At 33.8% G+C, this 26,819-nt stretch overlaps 6 protein-coding genes across 9 annotated transcripts in view; 3 read left to right on the forward strand and 3 right to left on the reverse strand.

Moving 5' to 3' along the window:
- The first annotated feature begins 171 nt into the window (after nt 1-171).
- Nucleotides 172-4,832, forward strand: LOC114247672 (uncharacterized). Its single transcript, XM_028180684.2, has 10 exons — nt 172-435; nt 581-753; nt 1,521-1,586; nt 1,664-1,804; nt 2,699-2,962; nt 3,056-3,200; nt 3,282-3,423; nt 3,496-3,691; nt 3,870-4,005; nt 4,286-4,832. The coding sequence occupies exons 1-10, from the start codon at nt 187-189 to the stop codon at nt 4,622-4,624; spliced, it is 1,851 nt and encodes a 616-aa protein (XP_028036485.2). The 5' UTR covers nt 172-186; the 3' UTR covers nt 4,625-4,832.
- Nucleotides 4,720-13,980, reverse strand: LOC149502006 (mpv17-like protein 2). 2 transcript variants are annotated; one of them, XM_028180687.2, is made up of 2 exons: nt 13,847-13,980; nt 4,720-5,577 (listed from the first exon to the last, which is right to left on the reverse strand). In XM_028180687.2, exon 2 carries the CDS (start codon nt 5,572-5,574, stop codon nt 4,936-4,938), a length of 639 nt encoding a protein of 212 aa, XP_028036488.2. In that variant the 5' UTR covers nt 5,575-5,577; nt 13,847-13,980; the 3' UTR covers nt 4,720-4,935. The 2 variants fall into 2 exon arrangements, with proteins under 2 accessions (XP_028036488.2, XP_028036489.2); XM_028180688.2 differs by lacking the exon at nt 13,847-13,980 and adding an exon at nt 7,751-7,889.
- LOC114247674 (mpv17-like protein 2) lies at nt 6,809-7,886 on the reverse strand. Its single transcript, XM_028180689.2, has 2 exons — nt 7,751-7,886; nt 6,809-7,420 (listed from the first exon to the last, which is right to left on the reverse strand). Exon 2 carries the CDS (start codon nt 7,400-7,402, stop codon nt 6,821-6,823), a length of 582 nt encoding a protein of 193 aa, XP_028036490.2. The 5' UTR covers nt 7,403-7,420; nt 7,751-7,886; the 3' UTR covers nt 6,809-6,820.
- Neos (nuclear receptor coactivator protein neosin) lies at nt 9,436-16,123 on the forward strand. The gene is made up of 8 exons (XM_028180686.2): nt 9,436-9,603; nt 9,677-9,944; nt 10,467-10,588; nt 11,226-11,384; nt 12,624-12,741; nt 14,834-15,033; nt 15,439-15,611; nt 15,771-16,123. The coding sequence occupies exons 1-8, from the start codon at nt 9,597-9,599 to the stop codon at nt 16,035-16,037; spliced, it is 1,314 nt and encodes a 437-aa protein (XP_028036487.2). The 5' UTR covers nt 9,436-9,596; the 3' UTR covers nt 16,038-16,123.
- On the reverse strand, nt 16,121-20,490 carry Cdc27 (cell division cycle protein 27). Its single transcript, XM_028180683.2, has 4 exons — nt 20,297-20,490; nt 20,148-20,223; nt 19,892-20,039; nt 16,121-18,875 (listed from the first exon to the last, which is right to left on the reverse strand). The coding sequence occupies exons 1-4, from the start codon at nt 20,318-20,320 to the stop codon at nt 17,009-17,011; spliced, it is 2,115 nt and encodes a 704-aa protein (XP_028036484.2). The 5' UTR covers nt 20,321-20,490; the 3' UTR covers nt 16,121-17,008.
- Nucleotides 20,491-21,392: 902 nt separating this feature from the next.
- The window catches only part of Tmep (Transmembrane endosomal protein), a 37,568-nt gene continuing 32,141 nt past the window's right edge, over nt 21,393-26,819 (forward strand). For all 3 annotated transcript variants that reach the window (XM_028180681.2, XM_089731463.1, XM_028180682.2), the window contains exon 1: nt 21,393-21,684. The gene's annotated coding sequence lies outside the window, so the exon portion shown is untranslated. The remainder of the gene's footprint in view (nt 21,685-26,819) is intronic.

The following is a 26,819-nucleotide window of genomic DNA, read 5'->3' on the forward strand; positions in this document are numbered from 1 at the left end:
CTTCAGTTATCTCAACGCGTTCCAGTAGAACTTTTTAATTAACGAGTCCATCATAAGTAGACTAGAACACGCCAAGTACGTTAATTAAGTCTTAATGATCTTGAATATTGTGTTAACAAAGTTGTGGTGTTGTAAATAATGAGAAGTTATTTCATTATAGACTGAGACAGTGTCAAGTATACGGCCATGCCGTCAGGGGTTATATTCGTTGTTTGTATACCCTCAAGTAATTATGAATATATTTTAAAATTCGGAAAACCTAAGGATTTAATAAACATTAACGATGTCGCACCAAAACCCTTTCGCGTTGCTTTGGAATTGAGGGGCAAGAGATCCTTAAACATTCCTGTACATTTGACACAAGAACAATATTGCGATCAAGCATTCATGCAGCTGGAGAGTATTAAAGAAGAAGATTATTTTACAATGGAGAACGTAAGTAAGCCATCGAAATTACGAACACTTTTAAATACCTTTTTATAGACAAAATGGGTTGTTAAATATATATTTTTATCGATAACTTACAGTAGATACATTATCCTGTAACTGAAAATTTCTCTAAGAGATTCTCATATCACAGATTTTACAAGAACTTTTGAAAAAACTTCGCATAGAACACGTAGTGTGGGTGAGTGATAAAGTGGGCAATTATCACGAGGTCATATTCCCTGTTAAAACCGGGGACCAATGCGAAACGTTACTTCATTGTTTAACGCAACTTGGAATCGGTGTCAAATGTAAATCTATAGTGAGGTACGTCGATTTTTATTAATTTATTAAATATAAAACGTTTGAATTTATTGAAAAAAATTTTTACTTCTAAACTATTCTAACACTTCTACTACAGCTGTGGTTTTGTACGGGAGGAATATAAAGTAATTTTTTTTTGTAAAATATATTTAATTAATCAAAGTATGCATCGTTGTTATCTTTGCACTTTTGTCATCTAATAGATAGTTCATTGTTCCCTTTACTAAAAAAAACATGGGGGCGAGAATCAATAAACTCTTCGAAGGCGGTTTGGACTGCCGCATCGTGTCTGGACCATACGTCACGCAACACAGAGTAGGCTACCGCCCATCGATTGGCCTTTATCTTATGTTATGTACCACTTCACGAAATGTATATTATATAAACGTATTTACTGTGATTAGCTTAGCTGCCGGCTTAAGTTACATTTTTCCCTCTTAGCTTCTGAGCAGTGACTGCTTTTGATGACTTCAGACAAACCGAGCACATCAACTTCCAACCTTCAAAAACGTCGGATTCTAAGTTATTTTAACCTGTTATTAAAAACAAAAAAACATTGAAAAGAAATTGCATAACAACTTGAATAAGTCTTAGTAGGATGGTACCTACCACTAGGGGAAGTCGTCTTACAAGATGACCTACCGTTAGCAATAGCGCATTTTTATTGACAACTTTTGATTTTCATTTGAAAGTTATTTCATAAGAAACAACGCAGTATAGAAGATAATTTAAGCTTAATTGATTATGCTTAAAAGATTAATGATTTGCAGCGTTTTACCGTGTAGTGTCGTTCACTCGGCAATCGACGACGAACTAAATGACGATGAAACAATATTGTAAGTTTTTTTTTTACTAATCCGTGTATTTTTTTCTAATTACTACATCAAATAAATCTGTAAAAACGTTCGTTCAGGCGCCAAACAGAAGACGCGAAAAGATGGAGATGTTTCGTTGAATCAATAAGGTCAAAATTGACAGTGAAACAAGTAGTAGACGGAGTTCGCGGAGGTGGAGAGTTATCATTTGATTATCTTACTCTTATCATAACAGCTGAGTAAGGAATATATATTAATTTACTAGCTGACCTGGCAAACTTCGTAGTGCCTCAATCGATAAATGAAAGAAAACAAAAGAAATTCGTGCGATTGGGGACACATGAAAGGAAAAACAAACTTGTTCTTTTTGATTTAATTCCGAGAATTTTCATATTTATCTACCTTTTAAACCTTCTCTGGACTTTCACAAATAATTCAAGACCAAAATTAGCCAAATTGGTCCAGCCTTTCTCGAGTTTTAGCGAGACTAACGAACAGCAATTCATTTTTATCTATATATTAATACGTGAAGCAAAAACTTTGTATCCCTTTTTACGAAAATTGTGCGGACGGAGGAGTATGAAATTTTCCACACTTATAGAGAATATAGAGAAGAAGTGCACAAAGCTAATATTTTTTTTAAATATTGCATAAAATATACATTAAATCAATAAAGAAAACATTACACACACTGCATACCATGTATTTGACGCACACACGCATGCATACTATTTATTGTCAAGCTTTTGTTCTTGACGTCTGTTGTCAAATTGAGATTGAATATTGTTTGTCTTTGTTAATATTTTTTATAGTTGTAGTCTTTGCGATATTTGTGATTATAGAAGTATAAAATACAATCATAATAGTGTACAAACTTACAATTCCAATTAATTATAGTCGAATTTCGACTACTGCGGGACCTCTAGTATACTTAGATTGCCTAAGAAAAACATCACTGTTTCATATTATATTGTTTGTACCATCACACATAAAAGAAACTAGGCATCACCGTTATATTTTATTAACCGATTCCTATGATTATTTAAATTTTTTAGCCTACACTAAAGCTTGCTTATAATAAATAAGACATAAACTACCTCATTACGTCTGTAGGTAAACGTTATATTTTTCAGCTCTCTGGCAGCTTTGGGTCTTGTCGAAAATAACGCGTCTAATATAGTAGCGGCCATGCTGGTATCTCCTTTAATGGGTCCTGTGATGTCTATAACTTTCGGCACAATAATAGCCGATAGGAGTCTAATAAGGAGCGGTTTTGAAAGTTTAATTGTGGGCATGATCTTCTCTCTGATTTTTGGTTTCATATTTGGATTAATATTGGGAACGACTGAAATGCCTTGGGGATTTGGTGATTGGCCAACAGAAGAAATGAAATCACGGTAAAGTTAAAACCCGTATGAAAACGGTGTTCTCTTTATTGCAGCTATTCGACAAAGAGGGTGCATTTTTAAGGTGTTTATTCCGTTCTCTAGAGGCAACGTACGATCACTTTGGATGGGCATTTTATGGGCACTAACTTCTGGAACTGGTGTAGCATTAGCTCTACTACAAGGCAGCGCGGGTCCATTAATCGGTATAGCTATTTCAGCATCTTTATTGCCACCAGTGGTGAATTGTGTAAGATAAACTCTGGATTTTGTTCGCTTTTTGATTATGACATATTAAGCAGTGAGCATAATTCCGTTTCAAATTTCACAGGGTTTATTTTGGGGGTTGGCATGTATTTGGCTGTTATATCCAGGGATAAAAATGCCTCATATAAAAGGAGAATCTTACTTTGGAAACTCGTCATATCAACCTTTGTATCACGATTATATTCCAATAGAATTCGCCGTTAATGGTAACATTCTAATCTCAATAACGGTTTTAAACGTTAGTCTTTAAAGTTTTTAATTTAGAATTTCCTTCACAGGTATTGTTAGTTGTTGTCTAACCATTGTAAACGTTATTTGTATTTTTATAACCGCCATAATATTTCTGAAGATAAAAGAAGTAGCAGCGCCCTATACTTCCAGCCCGGATTTAAGAAGATTTTGGGAGCAAGATATCAAAGTTGCTAGAGAAGCTAACAAATCTAATTTGCGAGACGAAGATGACGAAAGAACCGAGTAATTATGAGTTTTTGTAATCGTTGTAATAAATATCTTTGTTTTTAATCACAGGTTTGCCGCGCGACGTTACTGATGAATATAAACGACGGTGACCAGTCAAATTCATTCGAAGAAAACAAAAAATACTATAGTCTCCATTCCTCATTTCCTCTTTTAAAAGCCCTTAATTTTACAGATTAGTTTTAGACGACCTTAAAGAAACAGACGAAAGCATGAAGGAAAAATTAGAAGCAGCCGTCGAAGAGGCTCTGAATGACGAAACGTACAGGAAAGTGAAAAGAATGAGTTATCAAAGTCACAACGCCGACGAGGTGATTACTATTGAAAACTGTCTGCACGACACTGCTAGATAAGAACTCATGGTCACTTCAGCATTATACGAGCCGATAAAATCACTTGACAACCTTAGATAATACAAATGTTTTTTTTTTTTTCATATAAATTTATTTAAATTGTGTATCTATTCATAGGTTACCTTGCACAACTCAAATCCAAATTCTAATCATTATTACTTATACAGTTTAGACGATAATTAAAAAACTAATTTTCGGTTTGGAATCAGGCCAGAAATAATTTTATTCTATCGAACAGATCGGCAGAACTATTGGACACCAAACTTCAAAACGATCTAGTATTTATTCAGATGCCTCTACGCCAGTAACAAAAGCTAACAGTGAAGACATAGCCGCATTGGATAAACTGCTTACGTCGATTCTCGGGATCAAGGATATCAACCGAAGATCGTTTATTTCGCAACGTGATGCTTCGAGGATCAATAACATGCCCTCTATTGCGAAATTGGGGAACAGACGATCAGAATCTACACCCGATCGCATTGCGGAAGACTCGATAATAATGAGCGTAATAAACAATTTGAAAACAAATATGAATAACAGTTCTTCTGACGAAACCTTTCTAACACCTGCATGAACAAAAATTGTCAACCAAACATAATCAAATCGGTAGTTTGTTGTTGAAGAATGCATTAACTCGTAAAAGGATTAGGGCTTGGCATAAAACACTACTTTCATACGCACGTATATAATTGACTTTATTTCAAAGATTAACAAAAATAAATTAACATTTGTACATTTCAAACATTGTAAACTATTTTTATTAAATTTCATTTAATATCACAGCAAAGCTCTTTATTTCAACAAATCATATCCATTAAAATACATTGTTGTACATAAAACAGACATAGCGGTGACTACTAGTTTTCTTAGCTTTGGTAAACAATTTCATTTGGTCCCTATAATTTTATCTTTAGATGAGCTTTTCAAGCCTTTACTATGTTTCACTTGTGATGTATAAATATCGTAACCTAATGAGATCGTGTTGTCGTATAAAACTCGATACCGCGTTGGCAGAAAGTAGAAATTTATAATCTGCGCTGGCGGCCAGACCATCCACTCAGCACGATATAGCGTTAAAAATTTACTTCTCACTTCCTCCTTAAAATTCTGTAGTGGATTCTCTTCGAACAATGCGACACTTCCGAAAAATGTTATAATCATAATTGGAGAGAATATTAATTGGTCTAATAGCAATTTTTTCGCAACCATATCGTACGTTTTTCCTATAATAAATTTATCTAAAACTTTGTACCAATGATGGCACAGAACACCCACAGCAACTCCAGAGAACCCCATATGCATAGTCCTTTTGAAGTCATACTTTTCCTGTTCACCGACGGATATCTCATAACATTGTTCAAGTAAATCACCCACTGACGACAACGTTACAGATATGGTCACATTTGTGTAAAACAAATATTTGTCACTGAAAGTTACTTTAACGGCTTTTTTTAAGCGTGTTACCGAACTTGAACTACGTATGTTTGTTGCTAGTTTCCTCCACGTGATGCCGATCGCTTGCATTTTCTGTAAAAGAGGTTTTGTTATTAATACGATGTCTACATAAAAACGCACCTTTATGCACCTAAACCTAATAAATATTTAGCTCAGGTATTCCTTTTGTGTGCTGTCGTTTGTCGCAACAATCGAAAAAATGACATTACATTGTGGTACCTAACAGGTTTTTTTCAGTGTTTTCAGTAAGCTCCCGTAAGCCTTTCAAGCTAGATAGGTTCAAACCCTCAATTGACTATGTAAGACCACGCTTCGTCGCTGTAGCGGTAATATCCAAAGTATAGGTAGCCTCAGCATCAGAAAGTCCGTATGTGGTGCTCTGGTTTTTTAATAGCACAAGCGATAAAATAATCGAAGTCTAGATCAACCTGGTGCTTATCAAAGTCTATTAATCGAGATATGACATCGAAGTTTTAATTCTATTAAAAAAGGCTGACCCACCCTTCAAAACGGAACGGAAGAGTGCTTCGCGGCAAAAAAGGTAATGCCGGTACCTAACAATACGGGCTTATATATACTACTCCTTATCACCAGTAATTACTAAAATTTATTCTTTTTTCGGACTTAATTACACGATGTTATTAGTTTATCGTGACAGTTGGTTGGAACATGTGTTAGGTATGCATTTTTTTTAAATGTCGCCGCGCTTAATGCGTATGCCTTACACCGGATGCTTTTTCCTTTTCGCCACAACTTCTCTTTCTATTACAGGATCACAAGCATTTCAGTATCTATTAGTTTATTAGCTAATAAAACAAAAGCAGAGTAGATGAGTAAGATTTTTATAGTAGTGAAATAAAACCATAAATAAATCTAAATAAAAAAAAGTGTACTACATATATCGTGATTTTATGTTTTTTTAGTGTATTTACTAAAATTGGGTTAATATATGTATATGGTGTTGTTCAAAAGTATGGAAAAACAAATGATCAATGGACAATTAAATCATAATTTCATGAAACACTTCTAGTGCCAGGAACTCACATAAAACGGTTGATGTATGTGCAATAATTCAATGTATATGAATTACATTTAAACAATGTCAAAAAAATACAAACTAAATATTTTGTGTTTATAAAACAAACATTTACCATGTCATTGTGTTAAATAGCAACAACGTAAACATTATTCCATTATTTTTTCAATTATTAATTTTGGTATTTTTGCCAAAATACAAAAAGTACTGTTAAAAAAATTAATTACAAAGCAAACAAAAATATTCATGGGTTTATTTTATTTTTCATTTTCTTTGTGTTTATTCCTTCTTCTGTTTTCTATGTTTTACTTGAGATGTGTAAATATCATAACCAAGAGATATGGTATTGTCATAAAGCACCCTGTATTTTGTTGGTAAAAAATAAAAATTAATTATTTGCGCAGGTGGCCACACTACCCATTCAGCCTTGTACAATGTCCAAAATTTATCTCTCACTTCTTCATCAAAGCTCTCTAAAGGCTTCTCTTCAAAAATAGCAACAGTGGCAAAAAAAGAAAGAATAATAATGGGAGAACAGATACACTGGTCCAGAATTAACTTTTTTAATACCATATCGATTGTTTTGCCAACAATTATCTTATCCAAAAAATTATACCAATTGTGACATATTATTCCAGCCGTGAAACCAGAAAATGCCATATGTGCAGTCCGCTCGTAATCAAATGTGTTAATATCTTTTATACTTAATTCATAGCTTTGTTGTATAGTATCACCAAGTGAGGATATCCCTACTGATAGAAAAACATTCGTATAAAGTAGATATTTTCTTTGGAATGCAACATTTACAGTTGTTTTGTAGGTTTTATATGCTTTTGACAATAATTGCCTGACCAACTTCATAACCAAAGCATCATAAATCTAGAACAATCAAACATGTTTAATCGTTAAATAAATAACGCTTTTGGTAACTAATTCTAATTATTGTATTCTACTTAGGAACATTTATCATTTAAAAAAATAATGGTCAATAAACAACTGAATTCCGATGCCTTTTAAAAATTTACTTGATCAAGATGTGTGCGCACTTCCTGATTTTATTATTCTATGGTAAGACGGTTTTTCGGTGGTAATAGTTGCTAACTGTGTTTACAAGTACGGAATATATTTGGTAAACGATAGTTTACTGTCATTCATATTTTGTATTCCTTTTTGATCAAATCAAAATAAATTGAAAAATCAATTACCTACCTAACATAAGTCGGTTTGGCGAGTGCCAAACGTGTCTTTCTATCGTATTACATAACTTTCAAACATTTACAGTGCCTATCCCCAACTTTAATGTAGATAACCTTAAAAATTGAAATTTCCGCAAATTTTTCTGACATTGGTCATGCCTTGTGTATATGTCACTTAAAGTAGTAGACAGTAATAGTTTTATTTTTCCAACTGGAAAGCCAAAGTTGTCGTACCATGCTACCTAACCTTTTATATATATATTGGCAGACCCGGCCACACCCCGGTCATTGTTCTCGTCGAACCCGTCGCTTGCAACGACGAGCCCGACGAGTAAATTAACCCTCAGACACAGCCCACTGAGTTTCTCGCCGGCTCAGTGGGTCGCGTTTCCGATCCGGTGGTAGATTCTGCGAAGCATGGCTCTTGCTAGGGTTCGTGTTAGCAACGTCGTCAGGTTTGAGCCCCATGGGCTCACTTACCACTAAGGAGGAAACCTCTTTTTGGAGTATCCTAAGAAGTTAGTTTTCAAGGTGGGTTGCGCATTTACATTAAAGATGTCTATGGGCTCCAGTAACCACTTAACACCAGGTGGGCTGTGAGCTCATCCAATCATCTCAGCAATAAAAAAAAGCTACGTCCAGCGGCTTTGTTTTATTTTCCCATATTTGTGCACTTTCACTGTAAATACATACCCGCGTGACCAGATTTAGTAGATTTCTACTTTTTTGGTAGATTTTGAGGTACTGGCAACAGAATTTAGTATGTAAAAATTATTTGGTATATTTTAGTAGAATTCACGCTTTTCAGTTATTCTAGTACTTTTTTGGCATTTTGGATAAATTCGTGGTATTATCCCTTAACTATTTAATTTTCATTCTTTTCGTTACCCTTCGTGCCGTGAGCATCTTGGAAATTCCTTCATTGAGATTTTTTATAATCGAGCTTAAAATTAAACATAAATATAAACAAGGATATCGTGATCTCCCATTCATCACGATATCCTTGTAGTTGCAACAGAAAACATGCAAATTGTTGACAAAGAATATAGGGAATTGAAATTCATTGTCAACTTCTAGTTCGACGTCTGAAACTTTTATGGTGAATAAATTTTGGAGTGAAGTCTGCTAAATCTGTGATGCGAATAGCAAGCCAAGGTATGGCAATTTGTCCCAATTTGTGAAGCAAATGACGATACTACCTTTGTCATACGCTAAAGTAGAAAGAATAATTTCTAATAATAATAGGAATAAAAATCAAGATTGAAATCGATTTAATAATAAGAATGTTGCTGCAATAATGCATGGAAAAATAGGAGCTACGACAGTTTGAAGGAGGATGTCGCACATTTGATCCTGACAGAAGTATGTTCCAATGTAGTAAGTCAAGTTAATGGATTCAAAACAACTTTATGAAAAAGTTACCCAACATAAACACGAAGAATTTTAAGTTTGAGTTTCATTATAGTATTTTTTTTTTTTTATTATATTTTTATTTAGAATTTAATTTAAAAAAAAAGAACATTGGTCTCTTGAATTAATGGTGGTTTCTTTGTTATTTTTATTATTTTATTGTTTAATCAAGGAAACATTCATGTTTTTACGTTATAACACGACAGCAAAAAAAAGTAAAATAGATTTTTAGTATTTCTCGTTCTCTTTTGGTAGAATTCAGTAGATTTTAACCTCCACAAACAGTAGATTCGTCAAATGAAATCTGGTCACACGTCACACTGCTAGATACAAACATACATGTACATATGTACATTTTATATTTACGTTAAATAATATTTTTGTAACTGCAAAGAAGTCAGAATTTGCTTACAATTTCACAAAAATACAGTTGTAATAAATAAATAACAATGGCTGGTAAAAGTTAATTCAATGTTTTGTTAAATTAAATGATTATTTTTTTTATTATTTTCGTGCCAAATATTTTCAGACAACCTTACGTTGGATAGGATTGATATGAAACAGAAATCAACGGCTCATCTTCGAATTTACGTCGGAGCCTTAAGTGATAATACCACTGTTGAAGAACTCTATGATTACTTCATACAATACGGGAAAATAGATGGGATTATAGTTAATAGAAATTTTGGATTTGTGCAATTCGCCGAAGAATCAAGTGCACAGGAAGCAATAAAAAAAGCTAATGGTAGCGTATTCAAAGGAAAAAATATCCCTGTCAGAGCCGCAACTGATAAAAGGTTTAACTCATTTTCTGTAAATTCAATCTACAGCCAATATGCAGTTTAGGTTCCTATTCTTATATTTTAATATTGAAAGCCAAGTAATAACTCAGCATGAAAAAAATTCATCACATTAATCTTTTCTATCCATAATGGGATGGCCCCACCCAGCAGGCAAAATATCTTGAAAATTTCTTTGATATACATGTGAGATGTAGGCGTAGCTATAGTTCACCATTATCTATATTTTTGTGATATACCTCTCCTTTTATACCATTCAATTTTACTTTTACTGAAGTAGAAAAAGATCTTTAGTAAAGTTGCAAAGGGTCACTACAACATGATATGATAGAGTTAATGAAATAAGAGAGCTAATACAAGCAGGGCTAGACTAGGCAGTCACTTTGTGTACAAATTATTATGTTAATCATAGGCTAATAAAATTTTACTATTCTAATACTGTTAACATATAATTAGAAATTATGAATTGAAAATCTTTATTGCTCCAAAATATTTAAAATCTTTACATTTACTATATAGACGAGATGTTGAAACCGTAACGATATATCCGGAAGTGCCACCTGCTGTTGCACTAAAAGACACTCAAATGGAAGATGAAAGTGAGGAAGCTTATGACAACTATGGAAATAATAATGATCATGGTGAGAATAATAAGATAGTTTTATTCATTGACAAGGTCATTTGAAATTTCCAGTCACCCTCAGACACAGCCCACTGAGTTTCTCGCTGGATCTTCTCAGTGGGTGCATTTCCGATCCGGTGGTAGATTCTGCGAAGCACGGCTCTTGCTAGGGTCGTGTTAGCAACGTCGTCAGGTTTGAGCCCCGTGAGCTCACCTACTAGTTAAGGTTACGCTGATATAGTCTCTCAAGGCTATAAGCTTAGGTAGAAAAAAATAATTTAATTTCCAAATTGTTTTTTATAGTTTGTATGTTTCTAATCTTCATATTTCATATCGACACTTGAAAGGCAAACGCGACTAAGCGACAATGCGTGAACTTTGCAGTAGACTAATTTAACGTTGAAATACCTGAAAAAATTATATTTGAACGAATCTAGCTGTAGGATTGAAATGATTTTAATAGACCTAGAATTTTTGCGTATCGAATATGGTTATTGCCTATCATTTAAGTACAAAACAGTTATTGTCGCTTAGTCACGTTTGCCTTTCAAGCGTCGATATGTAACTTAGAAACATAATTCTTCGTAAAATATTATCAAATGTAATATAATATGTATATAATATTCATAAACATAAATAAAAAAAAAAAATTTTAGGTTTTCAAGAGGAATTTGAAGAGGCCAACAACAGGCCAGAAATTCATGATGAGAGAGGTAGAGGCCGTGGCCGTGGCTTAGGGCCACGAGGTAAAGGGACCCGTGGGGCACGATCAAGAGGTCCAAGTTTCTGTGATAGACCACCCATCAATCCATCAGGTTATAAACTTCCATTTTGTATTATTGTAAAAAGTCAAGAAAGTAATGTCGCTTTAAGCAGAATTTGATATTTATTCATCATTTATTTATTTTACAAATATGCATGCAATGAGTTGTCAATATGGTTCTTTGATCTAAACATTTTACCAGTATCAAAATAAAATGAAACAAAATTCTTATTTTGTAAATATGCTTATTTTGAAGTCGTCGTGGCCTAAAGGATAAGACGTCCGGTGTTCGAATCTCAGGCGGGTACCAATTTTTCTAATGAAATACGTACTCAACAAATGTTCACGATTGACTTCCACGGTGAAGGAATAACATCGTGGAATAAAAATCAAACCCGCAAAATTATAATTTACGTAATTACTGGTGGTAGGACCTTTTGTGAGCCCGCGTGGGTGGGTACCACCATCCTGCCTATTTCTGCCGTGAAGTAGTAATGCCTTTCGGTTTGAAGGGTGGGGCAGCCGTTGTAACTATACTGAGACCTTAGAACTTATATCTCAAGGTGGGTGGCGTATTTACGTTGTAGATATCTATGGGCTCCAGTAACCACTTAACACCAGGTGGGCTGAGAGCTAGTCCAACCACCTTGCTTTTTATGTTTAACTAGCGACCCGCCCTCGCTTCGCTTCGGAAACATTAAAACACACATGAAACGAAAAAAAAAAAAAAAAAAAAAAAAAGTTGCCTATGTTCATCAGGGACAATGTCGGCTTCTAATGGAAAAAGAATTTTTCAAATCGGTCCAGTAGTTTCGGAGCCTATTCGAAACAAACAAACAAACAAATCTTTCCTCTTTATAATATTAGTATAGATATCATGCTATTGTCATTTGACATTACCATATTAATTTCCTGTTTTTTTAAATCATTTATTGTGCATAATTTCAATGTTAGCTCAATATAAATCAACCGCGCGGACTCACAAGAGGTCCTACCACCGGTAATTACGCAAATTATAATTTTGCAGGTTTGATTTTTATTACACGATGTTATTCCTTCACCGCGGAAGTCAATCGTGAACATTTGTTGAATACGTATTTCATTAGAAAAATTGGTACCCGTCTGGGATTCGAACACCGGTGCATCGCTCAACACGAATAGACCGGACGTCTTATCCTTTAGGCCACGACGACTCAATTTGTGAAAGATAGCTTAGGATGGATCAGACTAACAACAATTTATTTCATTATTTTTGGTTATTTTTGGGTATTTCATTATTTATTTTCCATAGGTGAATGGGTTGATCGGAGTGGTTATAACCGATTTCCAAAGCCCCCTGAGTATCCACGAACTCTGCCGGTACCAGAAAGGAATGATTGTGAAATCATTGTTGTTGCGAAGAGTCTCACGTAAGTGCTAGTTATTGTAAAAAAACAAATACTATTGAATGGTTCTATAGTAGAATTCAAGTCTATATCATTATCAATAATCAGTATCAAATCGAGAGGTGAGAGGCTATTTAGTTTATGCGACATTTATCTTTGCAATTAAAGGTCCGTTTTATTCGGTATTAGTAACTATAAACAAGTCGATGTTTTTAATTCAACTTCAATTATGTTTACCACGCTCAAATAGTTGAAGAAAAAGTTTTTAGTCCTGGTATTTTTCCAAAATTTAAACTTCAAGTGGCTCCTGTAAAGCTGCTAAAGCAGGCCTGGGCAAATGGCGGCGTAGAATTTTGTCTGGCCCGTGAAGCATTGTATATATTATTAAAACACAAATTTTGTTTTTTAATAATATTAGAAAAAAACTGTTTGGCCTGAGGTCAAATTTTCATCTGCAACGTGACCCGACTGTCACAATATTTGCCCACCCATGTGCTAAAGTGTCGCTTAAAGCAAATGGCCTTTCACCCATCGAAATAAAGTATATTTTTGTCTTGTCTTTGCCCTTAGTACTTATAAAATACACAACTGATTTGATACAGTGTACATTTATTAATGGCTTCTTTAAAGCTTCATAATACGTAAAGCGTCATAATACCTAAACATTCAGCTATAGAGCGAAACTAGATAAAATTTAAATTAACGTACTTTTTACAAATGTAAAGTGTATTTTAAATGAGAAAAGGTATTTGGAATTTTCCATTGTCTATTCTATTGTCAATTTCTGCATGCTAGCAGTCGTGTATTTGGGTTTGATTCGTGAAACAACCATTTTATAATGTAGTCTAGACTTCGATCTCAGATCTCAAGGTATCTAATTGGGGGGTCCATATACATCTTTTGATGTCTATGGCCTGCAGCCGTAACTCATTTGACAATATAATCTAGACCATTAATGACCTGAGATACCTTGTAACCTGATTTGAATGTCTAAACTAGCACTTACAAAAAATATATTTCATAGACAATAACAATATAATTTATTTTTAGTCATTTTTAGGTAATGTAATAATTTATATTATATTTTTAAATTAATTTAATTGTACATGGATGCACAAACAGTACTTACATAATTTCACGTTTCTCCAAAATAAGTATTAAAATACTTTTGAAATATTGCCCGTTTCAAAATAAGAAAAAAAACTCAATATCAAGATTATCAGCAGCGAAGACTGCCGCGTTGGTGCTAACTTGAAATTGAATAAGTAATGCGCAGTATTAGAAGTCACGATTGCCAAATTTGCGACATAGTGGAATGCCAGAGTAACAAAGTACCTATTACTTGTTTTATATGATATTAATAGATTCTGATCTATTTGATGCTAAGTCTGCAAAAGTATAGTTGAGTTGAAGAAAGATTTTTCTACAGCACATTAACAATTTGATCCACATGAATTCCTAAAAGTATACCTCTATTAATTAAGCATTATTTTCAAACGCTTGTCTCAAACATGCTAAGGTTTCGTATTTATGAATATCTTCTAAGATACGTAATGGAAACTCCCGATCTGTAGTTTATTTGGCAATATGATTGTGTGTAAGGCACTTCACATATAATATAGTAGATATTTCTAAATGTATTCATGCAAATCACGAACTTATGTGAAAGTGATTTTTTATGGAAAGAGCACTATAGGAATAAGCCTGCTTCAATTTGTAATTTTATACCCTATTTTTACACGCTTTATATTAGCTTCACTTGTATGTATGTTTGTAACGGACTACTTTAGACGCGATTTTGACCCACTTTAAACGGCCAGATTTCATTCAAACTTTGTAGATTTATCGAGGACCGATGGCAATACTGAGTGTATTATATAATGTATTATAAAAAAGCGTGGGGTGCTTTTTAAGATATTATTGAAATAATAATTCTTCTACTCATATCTGTCAGAAAAATATTTATAATTAATAATATGCACCCCACGCTTTTTTTACAATAAAATATATTTTACACTATTTTCAATTTACATTTATTAAAACTTATTTTCTATTTTTTTAAACTATTATTTTTTTAATAGGTTTGGTAAAAATTTAACAATTTTTTTTTCTTCAGAGAATATGCGGAATATATTGAAAATAGACTCAAAAGATTGGGTATAGTCGTCGATTTGCTGTTTCCAATGGAAGACGTGCCGATCGGCAAAGTTCTCGGTAACATAGCTTCGAGAGGATGTCTCTACGCTATATTGGTTATGCCGATGAATTTGGAACACAGATCTTTGACCTTAACAATATTACACGGACTACCTCAAGGTAAAATAATGTCGTTCTTACAGAATTTTATTACTGCTGGTAGGACATCTTGTGAGTTCGCACGGGTAGGTACCACCACCCTGGCTATTTCTGCCGTGAAGCAGTAATGTGTTTCGGTTTGATGAGTGGGGCAGCCGTTGTAACTATACTGAGACCTTAGAACTTATATCTCAAGGTGGTTGGCGCATTTACGTTGTAGATGTATATCGGCTCCAGTAATCACTTAACATCAGGTGGACTGTGAGGTCCTCCAGCCATCTAAAAAAAAAGAACATACTTATTTTACATATTTATTTTAATGTCGCCAACTGGTCTCATTGTAAGTATCGTATCTAAAACAGTACAAATATCAGGTCCGCTGATGTAATTTAAAATAGAAGAGACAAATTATTATTTATATTACAGAACATAGAAATATGCCAATAGAAGACGCATTACAGCTGTTATCGCGCAATTTCCAAGAGGTCCAGCGCGGTGGTCCTTCCGGTCGTGAAGCAGTATATGCTTTGCTCGGACAACTTGCTGACGGCCGTTCACTTACCGTATTACAATACAACAAAGTTATCGAGTATTTACAGGTAGAAGATCGGTTTTTTTATGAATAGATCTAAAAATTTGGGCCCTTTTCTCTATATTCAATATAAATGAATAGAATTTGATCAGGGGAATATTATTTCTCATTTTTAAGTAGATATAGAAAAATCTAAACACATTAATATTAATCGTAAACATTTTAGGAACGTCGTGACCATCAAGTAAAACTAGAATTGGGAGAAACTTCGACAGCTCCTGTGACTGCTACAACAAACAAAACACAAGTTGAACTACAGCAGAGAATTATGAACATTCTCAATGACAAGAACGTACAGACACCGCCTCCGGCACCCGTTGTCGCTCCGGCACCTGTAAACACTACCACCGCGACGACCACTGCACAGAACAAATTACTTAACGACCCTTCATTGAGGAAAGCACTGGATTCTATATTACAAAAAATCACTTAAAAATCTATATGTACTTTTTTTATTTTACAGGATAATAAATTAAGGCTGAATAAGTCGTGTTCCGAAATAAAAACATTCTACAATAATTATTATAATCAGTTTTATTTAAACTTCATACATATGAGATTGTCTCTTTTCCAGAGCAGTTCATTAGTGATTTGAAACGACAAACAGTGCTATTATTTTAGTCAATTTATTCTTTATATACATACACATAAAACTTTCATTTGATATTTATTTTATTATACGAACTAATCTGTCTCATAGTGAACAGGTACATACATCCATTTTGTTGATCATAATTTTCAGGAAATAGTTATAACTAACATCCAAAGCGGAGAAATGTCTCGAAAGTTAAAAAAACATGCATGGTTCATAATTTGCATGAACATAATACTTTTCTAGACACTACATGATTTATAGATATTTAAATACTGCCAGTGGATCCAGCCAGGCAAACTGAAACACTAAACAGCTGTTTAAAATAGATCACTAGTTGCTTTAGTTGTTGGAACATAATTATATTGTTGATACTTTAAAAAGCTTATCATCAGAATCTTTATTACTTGCCATTTTGGTGTCATTATAATTAGGTACATAAATTATTTCTTTTTATCAAATCATTCAAATGAGATCAAGGCCTCACAAACATCTTACAAAACCATAGTTACTTCATACCCTCTCTAAAGTTAAATTACTTGGCTAGAAGTTTATAAACTAGCTCAATATTAAGAATATCCACATCTTAATCTATATAAACATATCCACATGTACGCTCTTATTACTACAGCGTCTAATGCCACCGCACCCATTGAACATTGTAAAGCTACATTTTATATTTGGAAGAATTATTTTGGTGTCAGTTAAGTCCGATGGGTGAGAGCAATATTTACAATGGATCAGTCAGTGATCTCATGCTGGCATTCTACCAACATATCTGGAATAGTATCCTTTACATTCGTCATACTTATTTAGGTTGATCTCTCAGGTGGATCTTCCTGTTTTGATGGATCAAATCCTTCTTTTATGTGACCCCCAGTTCCTTTAGGATCTAAATCTGTAGCCCAACTAAAGTGCATTAATGCCAAATGAGCATTACCTAATTTATTGTGAACTTTTCCCAGTAAATAATAAACTAATGACTCTCTAGGGGCTATGTCCTTTAAGTGATGTAGATCTGCTAATGCATCTTGCGGTCTTCCTGCTCTTAACAATACAGAAGCTCTATGGAAACGACATAAGGGATTCTCTGTATCTAATGCTACAGCTTTTTCTAATGTAGATAAAGCTCTTTCCATTTTTCCGAGAGCAGACTGTGCCAGACCTAACTGACATCTCAACACTCCTGAAAGTGGATGTATACTGAGAGCACGGCGTATGTGAACTTCTGATGCTTTCCAACGTTCTTGTCGTGCGTAAACTGTAGCTATACCAAACCATGCAACGTAATTTCGTGGATCAATACTAACAGCTAACCTGAAGCTAGCAAGAGCTTTATCAGTTTCTTCTGCTACAGCGTATTCGTGCCCTAATAATGCATGTGCATAAGCAGCATCTGGATTTAGCTGAACTGCACGTCTGAAGAACTTTAATGCAGTTTCACGTTCTTTATGAAGAGAAAAACAGTTTCCTGCAACTAACCAAGCAATTGGATTAGTTCTGTTTAATTCTACTAATTCTTGAGCTAAGGCTGATAACTGTGCTTCACGCTGAAGATGCCATAGACAGGTACTGTAAATTTCCATCCCTTCAGTACGATTTGGATACTGTTTTCTTATTTCTGAAAATATTTTAGCAGCTGCCTCATATTGAGCCAATTCATAATGGCTACGTGCAATCATGGTTTGTACCCAAGGTGAAGCCAATTGTTTTGGAGGTAACTCTTGAAAGGATTTTATTGCATTTTTACAGTCTAAAAATGCAAGATATTTATAAGCTTCTCCTATTTCTTTCATAAGACTCAACAATGCTACTCCATTTGAATTCTTTGGAGGTATGGTTGGAGTGACAGTTTCTATACTTTTATTTGAATCTATTGTATTAGATTTAATATTTTTAGCAGTTCTCTGTTTATTTTTTCTTGAAGGACTCTTTGGTGCTGCAAATTTCCTACTAGGTGATTTATTATTTTCCTTTACTGAATAACTACTATTATTATTACTGAATAGTCTTGATGATCTACGTGGGGCAGGACCAAGTGTACATCTTGGAGCTGGGCTAAATACTGCATCCTTAAGTTGTCCCATTTGTGCACGTAGAGAATTAACTATTTTAGGAATTGCTTTCTGTTCATTTGAATCTGTCAATGTTGGAGTATATAATACAGGAGATTCTTCCATTGTAAGCATTCCAAATGATGGTGAAAATGGAATAGGTGCCATACCACTAAAAACACTATGCATTCGCTTCATTGGGGCTTGTGTCTCAGGAGTTATACTTGTCGACATAGCCATGGGTGTACGTGTGGCAACATTATTAGGTGTTACATTTGTATTCATGCTGCTGTTATTATGAATATTACAGTTAACAAATGATATATTTTCTGAATTGCTGACTAGATTGACTAATGTTGTAACACCAAATGTGAACTCAGAGTTGTTTATTTGGAAAACTTGTTGGGGGTCAACTTTCTCACCCATATTACAGAGCTGTGCAAATGATTTCCACATAAATGGGTTAAGAGATAGTGCTTTCCGATGGGCTTCAGCGGCTTCATTCCTTCTTCCTGTGCTGATGTATACTTTGGCAAGAAGCTGTAAAGCGTATGGCGCCTGCTCTCCAAATTCAGAAGCTATTATATCAAGGTTGGAGCCCAGTGCAATTTCTGCATCTTTGTAGCTGTAATGATAAATAACTGTATATTTGTATGGGTTTACATACATTAACATAAAAGTAAAACATATGTAATGCAACTATGACTAAACTGCCATGACAAAAGATGCCTTTGTAGGGGCTGGTGTCCTATTTAAATATTTTAATCATATAAGACATCTCTTCTTGTTTCAGTAAAAGAAAAATTTGTCCAAAACATATAAAACCTGAAGCAAATTTTAGGTATTGCAAATGGACTTGTTATTTTTTTATGAAAATTGACCCACCTATTGAGATCAGTCTTGTTTTGAAGAGACATATTTATGATCCAAGAGCTAAATGTCAGTTTGAATTGAATAAGGAGCTTTCACTGTAGGTATTCAAATATTTAATACATGTTGCAGGCCCTCACAGGTGTGCTACCATCCTGCCTATTTTTGCTGCTAAGCAGTTAACTTTTCTATAAATAACAACTATAGCAATAAGCAATTGAGATTTCAACTTTAGAATGTAGGTACTCATATTTTGTTTTCTATTGATTTTCATAGCTAATTAATATTGGCATCTGCAGATCTTGATTGATAAAAATTAAACATGTGTATCTGATCCAAGTACATTTTTTATTTCAATTATAGAAATCAAAAAGTTTGTGTGCATAAAACTTCTTCTACAAGTCAAGCTTGTGTCTTTTATTAAATTTAATAATTGTTTTAACTGTGTCTACAAATGGTGGACACTACAGAAAGTAACACATGGAGCATCTGCCACCAGCTTACATATTTTGTTCTAAAAATTTTAAATTATCATTACTAATTTGTAAATGCTTTAGGAAATTAGTTTTCTTTTTGTTCCCAATTTTACCTGTTATAGCCTTGGGTGGTCTCATTACAATCTGCATATTTATTATTTATAAACAAAAAGTACATGAACTATCAAGATGCCATCATAAGTTCACCCATATGTTTAATAGAATTTAAATTGTTTGAAGAGAAGCTTCACAGGGAATTTTTAACATTTATTTTTTTTAAATGAAAAGTACTTACGATTTCAAGTCAGCTGAACATTTGGCTAATAAAAACCTTGCTTGTGGTAATGCAAGGGTTTTATTTTGAAGTAAATGATGTGCTTCATTAATTCGCCCTGACCTATAATAACATGTTCCCAACAAAAACGCAGCTTCTTCTGAGCCAACTGCAAATAATCATCAAATTATTAAATAAGCAGCGAAAACAAAAAGCACACCCAGAATAAAAATCAATATTTTGCAATGGTACATTATATTTAATACAATTTATATACCTTCCGCATACAATCTTTCTGCCAAAAATATAGCGTTTTCGAATTCATAATTGTTGAGGCAATCCCAAACGATAACCTGCGAGAAAACAAATAATTTATAACGTCCCACTGGGAGATATGAAACTTCAATTTACTGGTTTTCACCATACCTGGATAGGTTCTTGCACAATCATCTTTTACTGTAAATAAATACTTTCCAGATTGTTTTTATTTCTATTAATTACATTGCAAACCACAAATTCAAATCACAAAATATATTGGAAATCTATTTCGACGGACATTTTTAGTTTGTTGATTGTCTATGATATTGATAAAGCTGCCAGCCTTAAGCATCTCATATGATCCTGTGGCCAGCCTCAATCTTAATATTTCCCAAATTACTTTTAAAAAACCCTTTACAAAATCTTAAACGTGGTTCTATTAATGGACGAATCGTAACTTATTAAAGGAAAATGCCTGTATTTATATTTTTGTTAAAAAATAATAAGGATGAAGCGAAAAAAGAAGTTATTAAAGTTCATTATTCATCAAAATCAGTTGTTTTTTGGTTAAGTCCATTCAGTTACTGTAAGTTCAGTTAGTGCAGTTATAAATTAAAAAATGTCCTGTTTACGTACTCTATAGTTGACAACTCTGGACAGACATGCCTCCCGCTATTTAACTGGAGTAGGAATTCACTTTATTCAAGTTTGCCCAGTTGTTATTTAGCTATGATTCAAAATGCACAAAATTTTTTATAGCAATATGCCAGTATACGCAATCGCAGTTGGAACGAAATTTCAATCAATTCCAGAAGTAGCTTGCTTCAAGGATTTAAACTGTGGTAGCAAAGCGTCCGAGTGAAATTGTGTAATTTGTTTTATTTTGTCTATATTGTAGTGTTTTTTATTGTTTTTTTTAAATGTGTAATAACGGTGGCTTATTAACTGTTTAGTATCTGTGAAATGTGGGAAAATGAAACAAGGCCGCTGGACGTAGCTGCTCGGGATCCTCCAAAAAACCCACTAAAAAGTCTCAGTAAATAACCACCAGATTATATATTTAAACCTATATCATCTCATCTTAGAAATATAAAAATGATAATATAGAGTGATATATCTATATTATATATGTATATCTATATTATCATTTTTCATAAAAATAAAAATTAAAATAAGACTTGACCTAAAAGTCTTAGTTACCAGGACATAAAATCCCCTAAAAAAAAAGTAAAGTAATCTCTCTGTGCTGTACGTCAATGTTTCTGTGGAAGTGGATTAGTGGATTTTAATAAAATCAAAAATAATTCGCTTATTTCATAGAGTAAAATAAATAGGTACATTAATTTGTAAACGCGATGGGAAAGTCATTCAATTGAAATTATAATTTATGTTTTAATTGTCATTCGACCATAGTCTTAACAAAACGAATAGTGTACGACGTTGATGTGTAGAAAATCGACGGAATTTGTGTGCAATATGTGTGCAGTGTTGATTACCTGTGACATTTAATAACAAAAGGAAAACAGTGTGATAACAATTTATAATCAAATTCTCAGGTAAATAAACTGCTGTTTATCAATACATTGTGTATCCTATGTTGTATGTCTAAGGCAAATAAACATGATACGTCATTAAAGCAGCCCTTCACTAGATTCGTCTACCGAACAAGAAAATGTCAAGACGTGTGACCTCCAATTTACCGAGTTCCTATTTCGATTTTTGTGCTTGGTATTCGGTTAATTCGTTCGTAACATGCTTAAGAAATTATGTTCCAATAAACATGTAGGTTGAATGATATGGTTAATGAACAACATAAATATAAATTTTTCTAAAGTTCTATTTTCACTGGAAATCAATAAGTGACGCAATGAACTACGAAAAAATTTCAATATTTCAATAAGTTACTTTCTAGTTTTTTTATGACAACATACCTATAAATAATTTATACATAATTTTATAAAAATAATTAAAGTAGTAAGATAACCCTGAGTGAAAATGACCTAGACACCAGTTTGTAGAAGCTCTTTGTTAAAAAAAAGATATTTCGGCTGACTTATCCAAATTCTATTAGAATAACTCAAATGTATATGTTATACACAGTTTGTGAAGATTTTTATTATTAAACAGGAAAAAGGGTTTTCATAGTTTTAATACTGACTACTATTTCCCCACGAAACTTCATACTTATTATAAATGTTTTATTTAAGTGATATAAACTAGAATGTTATTTTTTTGTTATTGGCAATACATTTATTCTTCTTATTGAAATTTTAACTTACATAAATGTTTACACAGTCGATAAACATACAAAAAATGAAATGGATGGAGTAATAATGATAGTATTTTCTTTGGATTTTATGAGCTGTAGATATCATTAAAATCATTTTTATTGGGATTACATTATTCATTCATATTTTCATATTTCTGAAGCTGGAATTCATTATTCATATGTACTGACTGTAAATTGACTGTAAATTGAGCCAATTGTTTCTACTAGTAGAAATTTAAACCAGCTAAAGCAAGAACTTTGTATTTATTCCATAAGTGAAATAGTTGAAGAAAGATTTTTTTTGTGTTTTTGCATCAGATTTTTTTCTTTTACACAACTTATTTAGCGTTTTCAATAATGAATGTATTGTCCTGAACTGAATTGATGTTAGTATTCTTAGTATAGAAAAGGGAAATAAATCAATAAAATACTATTTTTAAAGTATTTGTTAGTTGTAGAGATAAATAATAGTGTTTTTGCCGTTCTTGTGCTACAAAACTATAAGTTGTCATCATCCTTCGCCACTAAAAGTATCTGAAACATAACAAAGTGAAAATAATGAAAGTGTAACTAAACTGTAATAATAGTATTACTTAATGTAATTTTTTTTTTTAAATATCTACACTAATGGGTTCTGCACTTTTTACTGTTAAATGAACACTGAAAAACATACATAAGGACAAGTTTAGGCAGACTATGGACATTGAATCACTAAATAGTAGACCAAGTCCGGTGGTAGATTCTGTGAAACACTGCTCTTACTAGGGCCATTGTTAGCCACACGCCCGGTTGAGCCCCGTGAGCTCACCTACTGGCCCGCTGAATCTAGAAGAACCCCTTGAGGTTACTAAAATAGGCAAGGAAAAAAATCAACACCTGTCTTGTGCTAAACTTACTCATGCCAAGATGATTATGATGAATAAAATGAATATTGTAAAATCAGATACTCCAGCAGATATTTTTTAAATCTTGGTTTCATAATACTTATTATGTGTATTCAGCTATTGTTTAAATCATATTTTATGTTGATATTTCCAATCTTTCTCTAGTAATGGCTTATTTAAAGAATACTCATGAAAGGCATGTTATTGCATATACAGTCGTGGTCAACTAATTAGGGACATTCAAGATAGTAAAGGGCTATAACCCGTTATGTACATTTAACTATAAAACCCTATTGATTTCTCAGCACCTATTACTTGCATAATGTGGTCAGATTATTATGCTATAAATGGCTGTAAAAAAAAGATTTAATAAATAGAAAAAGTATTTAATATCAAAGATTAAACATGTATTAAATATTAAGGTACAATTCTGTAGTGGACATTTAATTAAGGACAGTAAAGTATAATGAAAAATACAGTTACACAAAACTTATAATCTTCAGTGTTATAATATCTTTAACAGCTCCTTTTTATTACGTGTAAAATCAGTACCCAGTAGCGAAACCTTTGTTAGTAATTACTGCTTGACACCGATGTGGCATAGACATTATCAGTTTCTGACATGTTTCGACAGGAATGTTTGCCCAAGCCTCACAAAAAGCTTCATAAAGTTAATCCAAATTTGTATTACGATAAGTGGCAACTTTTTTCTTGATTTCGTGCCAAAGGAACTCAATTGGGTTGAGGTCCGGGCTATTTGCTGGCCAATCTAGCACCGATACAAACTGACTGGTAAGAAATGACTTAACTTAATGGGCGGTATGTTTCGGGTCGTTATCCTGCTGAAACGTCCATATAATAGGGAGATGCTCCTCAGCATAGGGAAGCATAGTTTCTTCCAATATTGCCTTGTATTGATGTTGGTCTAAGTTACCCTGAACTTTCCTCACAGGTCCCACTCCACGTCCAGAAAATGAACCATTTTAATGTTTCCACCGCCATGTTTCACCTGTTTTTTTGTGAATCTTGGATTCATTTCCGCTTTTACAGGACGCCGTACATATTGCCTTCCATCTGAAGAAATCAAATTAACCTTGGTCTCGTCAAAGAAAAGTACATGTTGCCATTAGGCGTAGGTCCAATGTCCATATTTACGTGCAAATGCCAAACGAGCATTTCTATGTTCTTTCTTCAACAACGGTACTATGCGAGCCACTCTTCCGAACAACCCTGCTTCTACCAAACGTCGTCGAACGGTCCTCGCAGATGCACCGGCCCTTTCGTTTGCCCAAACACTTCGTGTTTAATTAAAATAGAGCCTAGAAACGGATCTCTTTCTTAGCTAACCTGGTTATTATTCTATCTTCTTGCGGAGTCGTTTTCTCGATCTTTTTGTTCTGGACACATTTAAAGCTGTGTTATAGCGCTTGAAATGTTGCACTGCATTGCATACCATAGTTTTTGAACAATTTAAATGTTGTGCTATCCTTCGGTATGACCAACCACGCTCGACAAACTTCATGATAATTTTTCGTAGTGTTGGATCGCAACTTTTATTTTTGCCCATTTTTCTTCAAAATAATTCTCAAAACTTAAAATAAAAAATCGGAATTGTTGCCAAACGACCACTAAACAATAAGAAAAGAAAAAAAAAAGGTATTAAAATTCCAATTTTGAAATTAGAACGCAATACCTCAGTGTCCCTAATTAAATGGCCAGCCAGCATTCTTTGAACCAATAGCACTATGATATTGTATCAGCTATACTGTAAAGAGGTTTAATGTTTAAGAAGTTGTTATTGTTTGTATAATCGCGCACATAAATGACTAATTACACTTACATGTAAAAGATATGGAATATTGCTAAGACTCGTTGGAAAATAAAAAAAATATTCACAATTTGGCTTAACTAGAGATTGTCCCTAATTAGTTGACCACGACTGTATCTATTTTTGGTAATGTTCTTTGTTTAATAAAGTAAACAATAAATACATAAGTATATATATCATTAAAAATGACAAGACTTCAAAAGAACATCTAAATGTAATATGTATGTTCTCAAACTCAATGTAATAAAATTTACTTCAAATGGTTATTTAATGCGTCGTGAGTTTTTTCAGTTACGCAAATATCAACTGCAGAAAAAATGCAGATAGATGCTGCCTATACTTTCACTCTTTTTAAGACAGTTCAACCAATATAATCTGCTATTTAAATATAAAAGTCAATGTGCGTATGGTCATCATATACTTGGTCTACCAGATCAATTTAGCTTTTTTTCGACCTAAGCTGATGGTCTAGAGTCTAGAGAAACCATATCAGCGTCACCGGGCTAGTAGGTCAGCTCACGGGGCTCAAACCTGACGTTGTTGCTAACATGAACCCTAGCAAGAGTCGTGCTTCGCAGAGTCGCGCAGAGTCGAAGAGTCGTGCTTCTACCACCGAATCGGAAACGCGACCCACCGAGAAGATCCGTCGAGAAACTCAGTGGGCTTTGTCTGTGGGTTAATTTACTCGCGGAGCCCTTCGTCGCAAGCGACGGGTTCGACGCGACCCAATTTCGCTGAAATTTTCAAGTTAACCTTGCATGTGATATTTGGCAGCAATCTGATCAAATTCAAATAAAAAATTGGCCAGAAAACTGGACCGGGCTTGATAAAATCTTGTCAATGTCAATGATTTTCATGCATAATCAAAAGGGATCCTCCTGCCTGTGTTGTGAATCTCCCTATAAGACTGTTTTAATGCCGAAGTCTAAATTGAATAAGTCTAATGATACGACTCTAAAAACTGGTATAAAATTGTGCAACTTCCCCCTCGGTGAAGGATATGGGGCGACCTGACCGACCTAGAGTCGTCAGGTATCACCTGGATGACTCCGTCGGCCCGGATTCTGGTGGAGAACTACTCGTGTCATTGTAGTGTTGATCGCAAAATTCCCCCTACCTTGCCTGGGTTCTGTCGGGCGTCGAGGGGGAGTGCACGGGACTTGTTTAATGGTTGGGCCTTTACCAATTCGGCCACAGAATCTCACATATCCCGCGCAACCCCTAAACTCGTAAGAGTTTCGGTTCCAGGACCGAAAAAAAGGTCTCATTAATTTTGTCCAATGTCAGTTCCATCGTAGCCTATTAGAAGGGAGCACAAACAAACAGCTATCCGACATATTAAAACTGCCATATTTTGTGTCGTCCAAGAATCATACATTCAGTCATAATAATCAATTTCAATTGCACATGTTATTGTTTCTATTAAAGTGACTACATCAATTAAAAGTTATTGAATGGTTTTAGAACATTGTTATTGTTATACTTAAAACAAAGTAGAACAAAAACGTAATGACTCAGCAATGGTGCTTACAAAAAAAAAAAACACGCAATATGCTAGCATCAATTTATTTCCAAGTTCAGTAAAAAAATCCCAAGCTTTCTTTTCTGCTTTTTAGGGTTCCGTAGTCATAGCAATGGCAAGATCTGAACCCTGTAATTAGATTATTGTATCCGATACTTATACATAAAATATTGATATAAAAATTGATT

The sequence above is a fragment of the Bombyx mandarina genome, chromosome 11 (assembly GCF_030267445.1).
Source record: "Bombyx mandarina strain Sakado chromosome 11, ASM3026744v2".
NCBI lineage: Eukaryota > Metazoa > Arthropoda > Insecta > Lepidoptera > Bombycidae > Bombyx > Bombyx mandarina.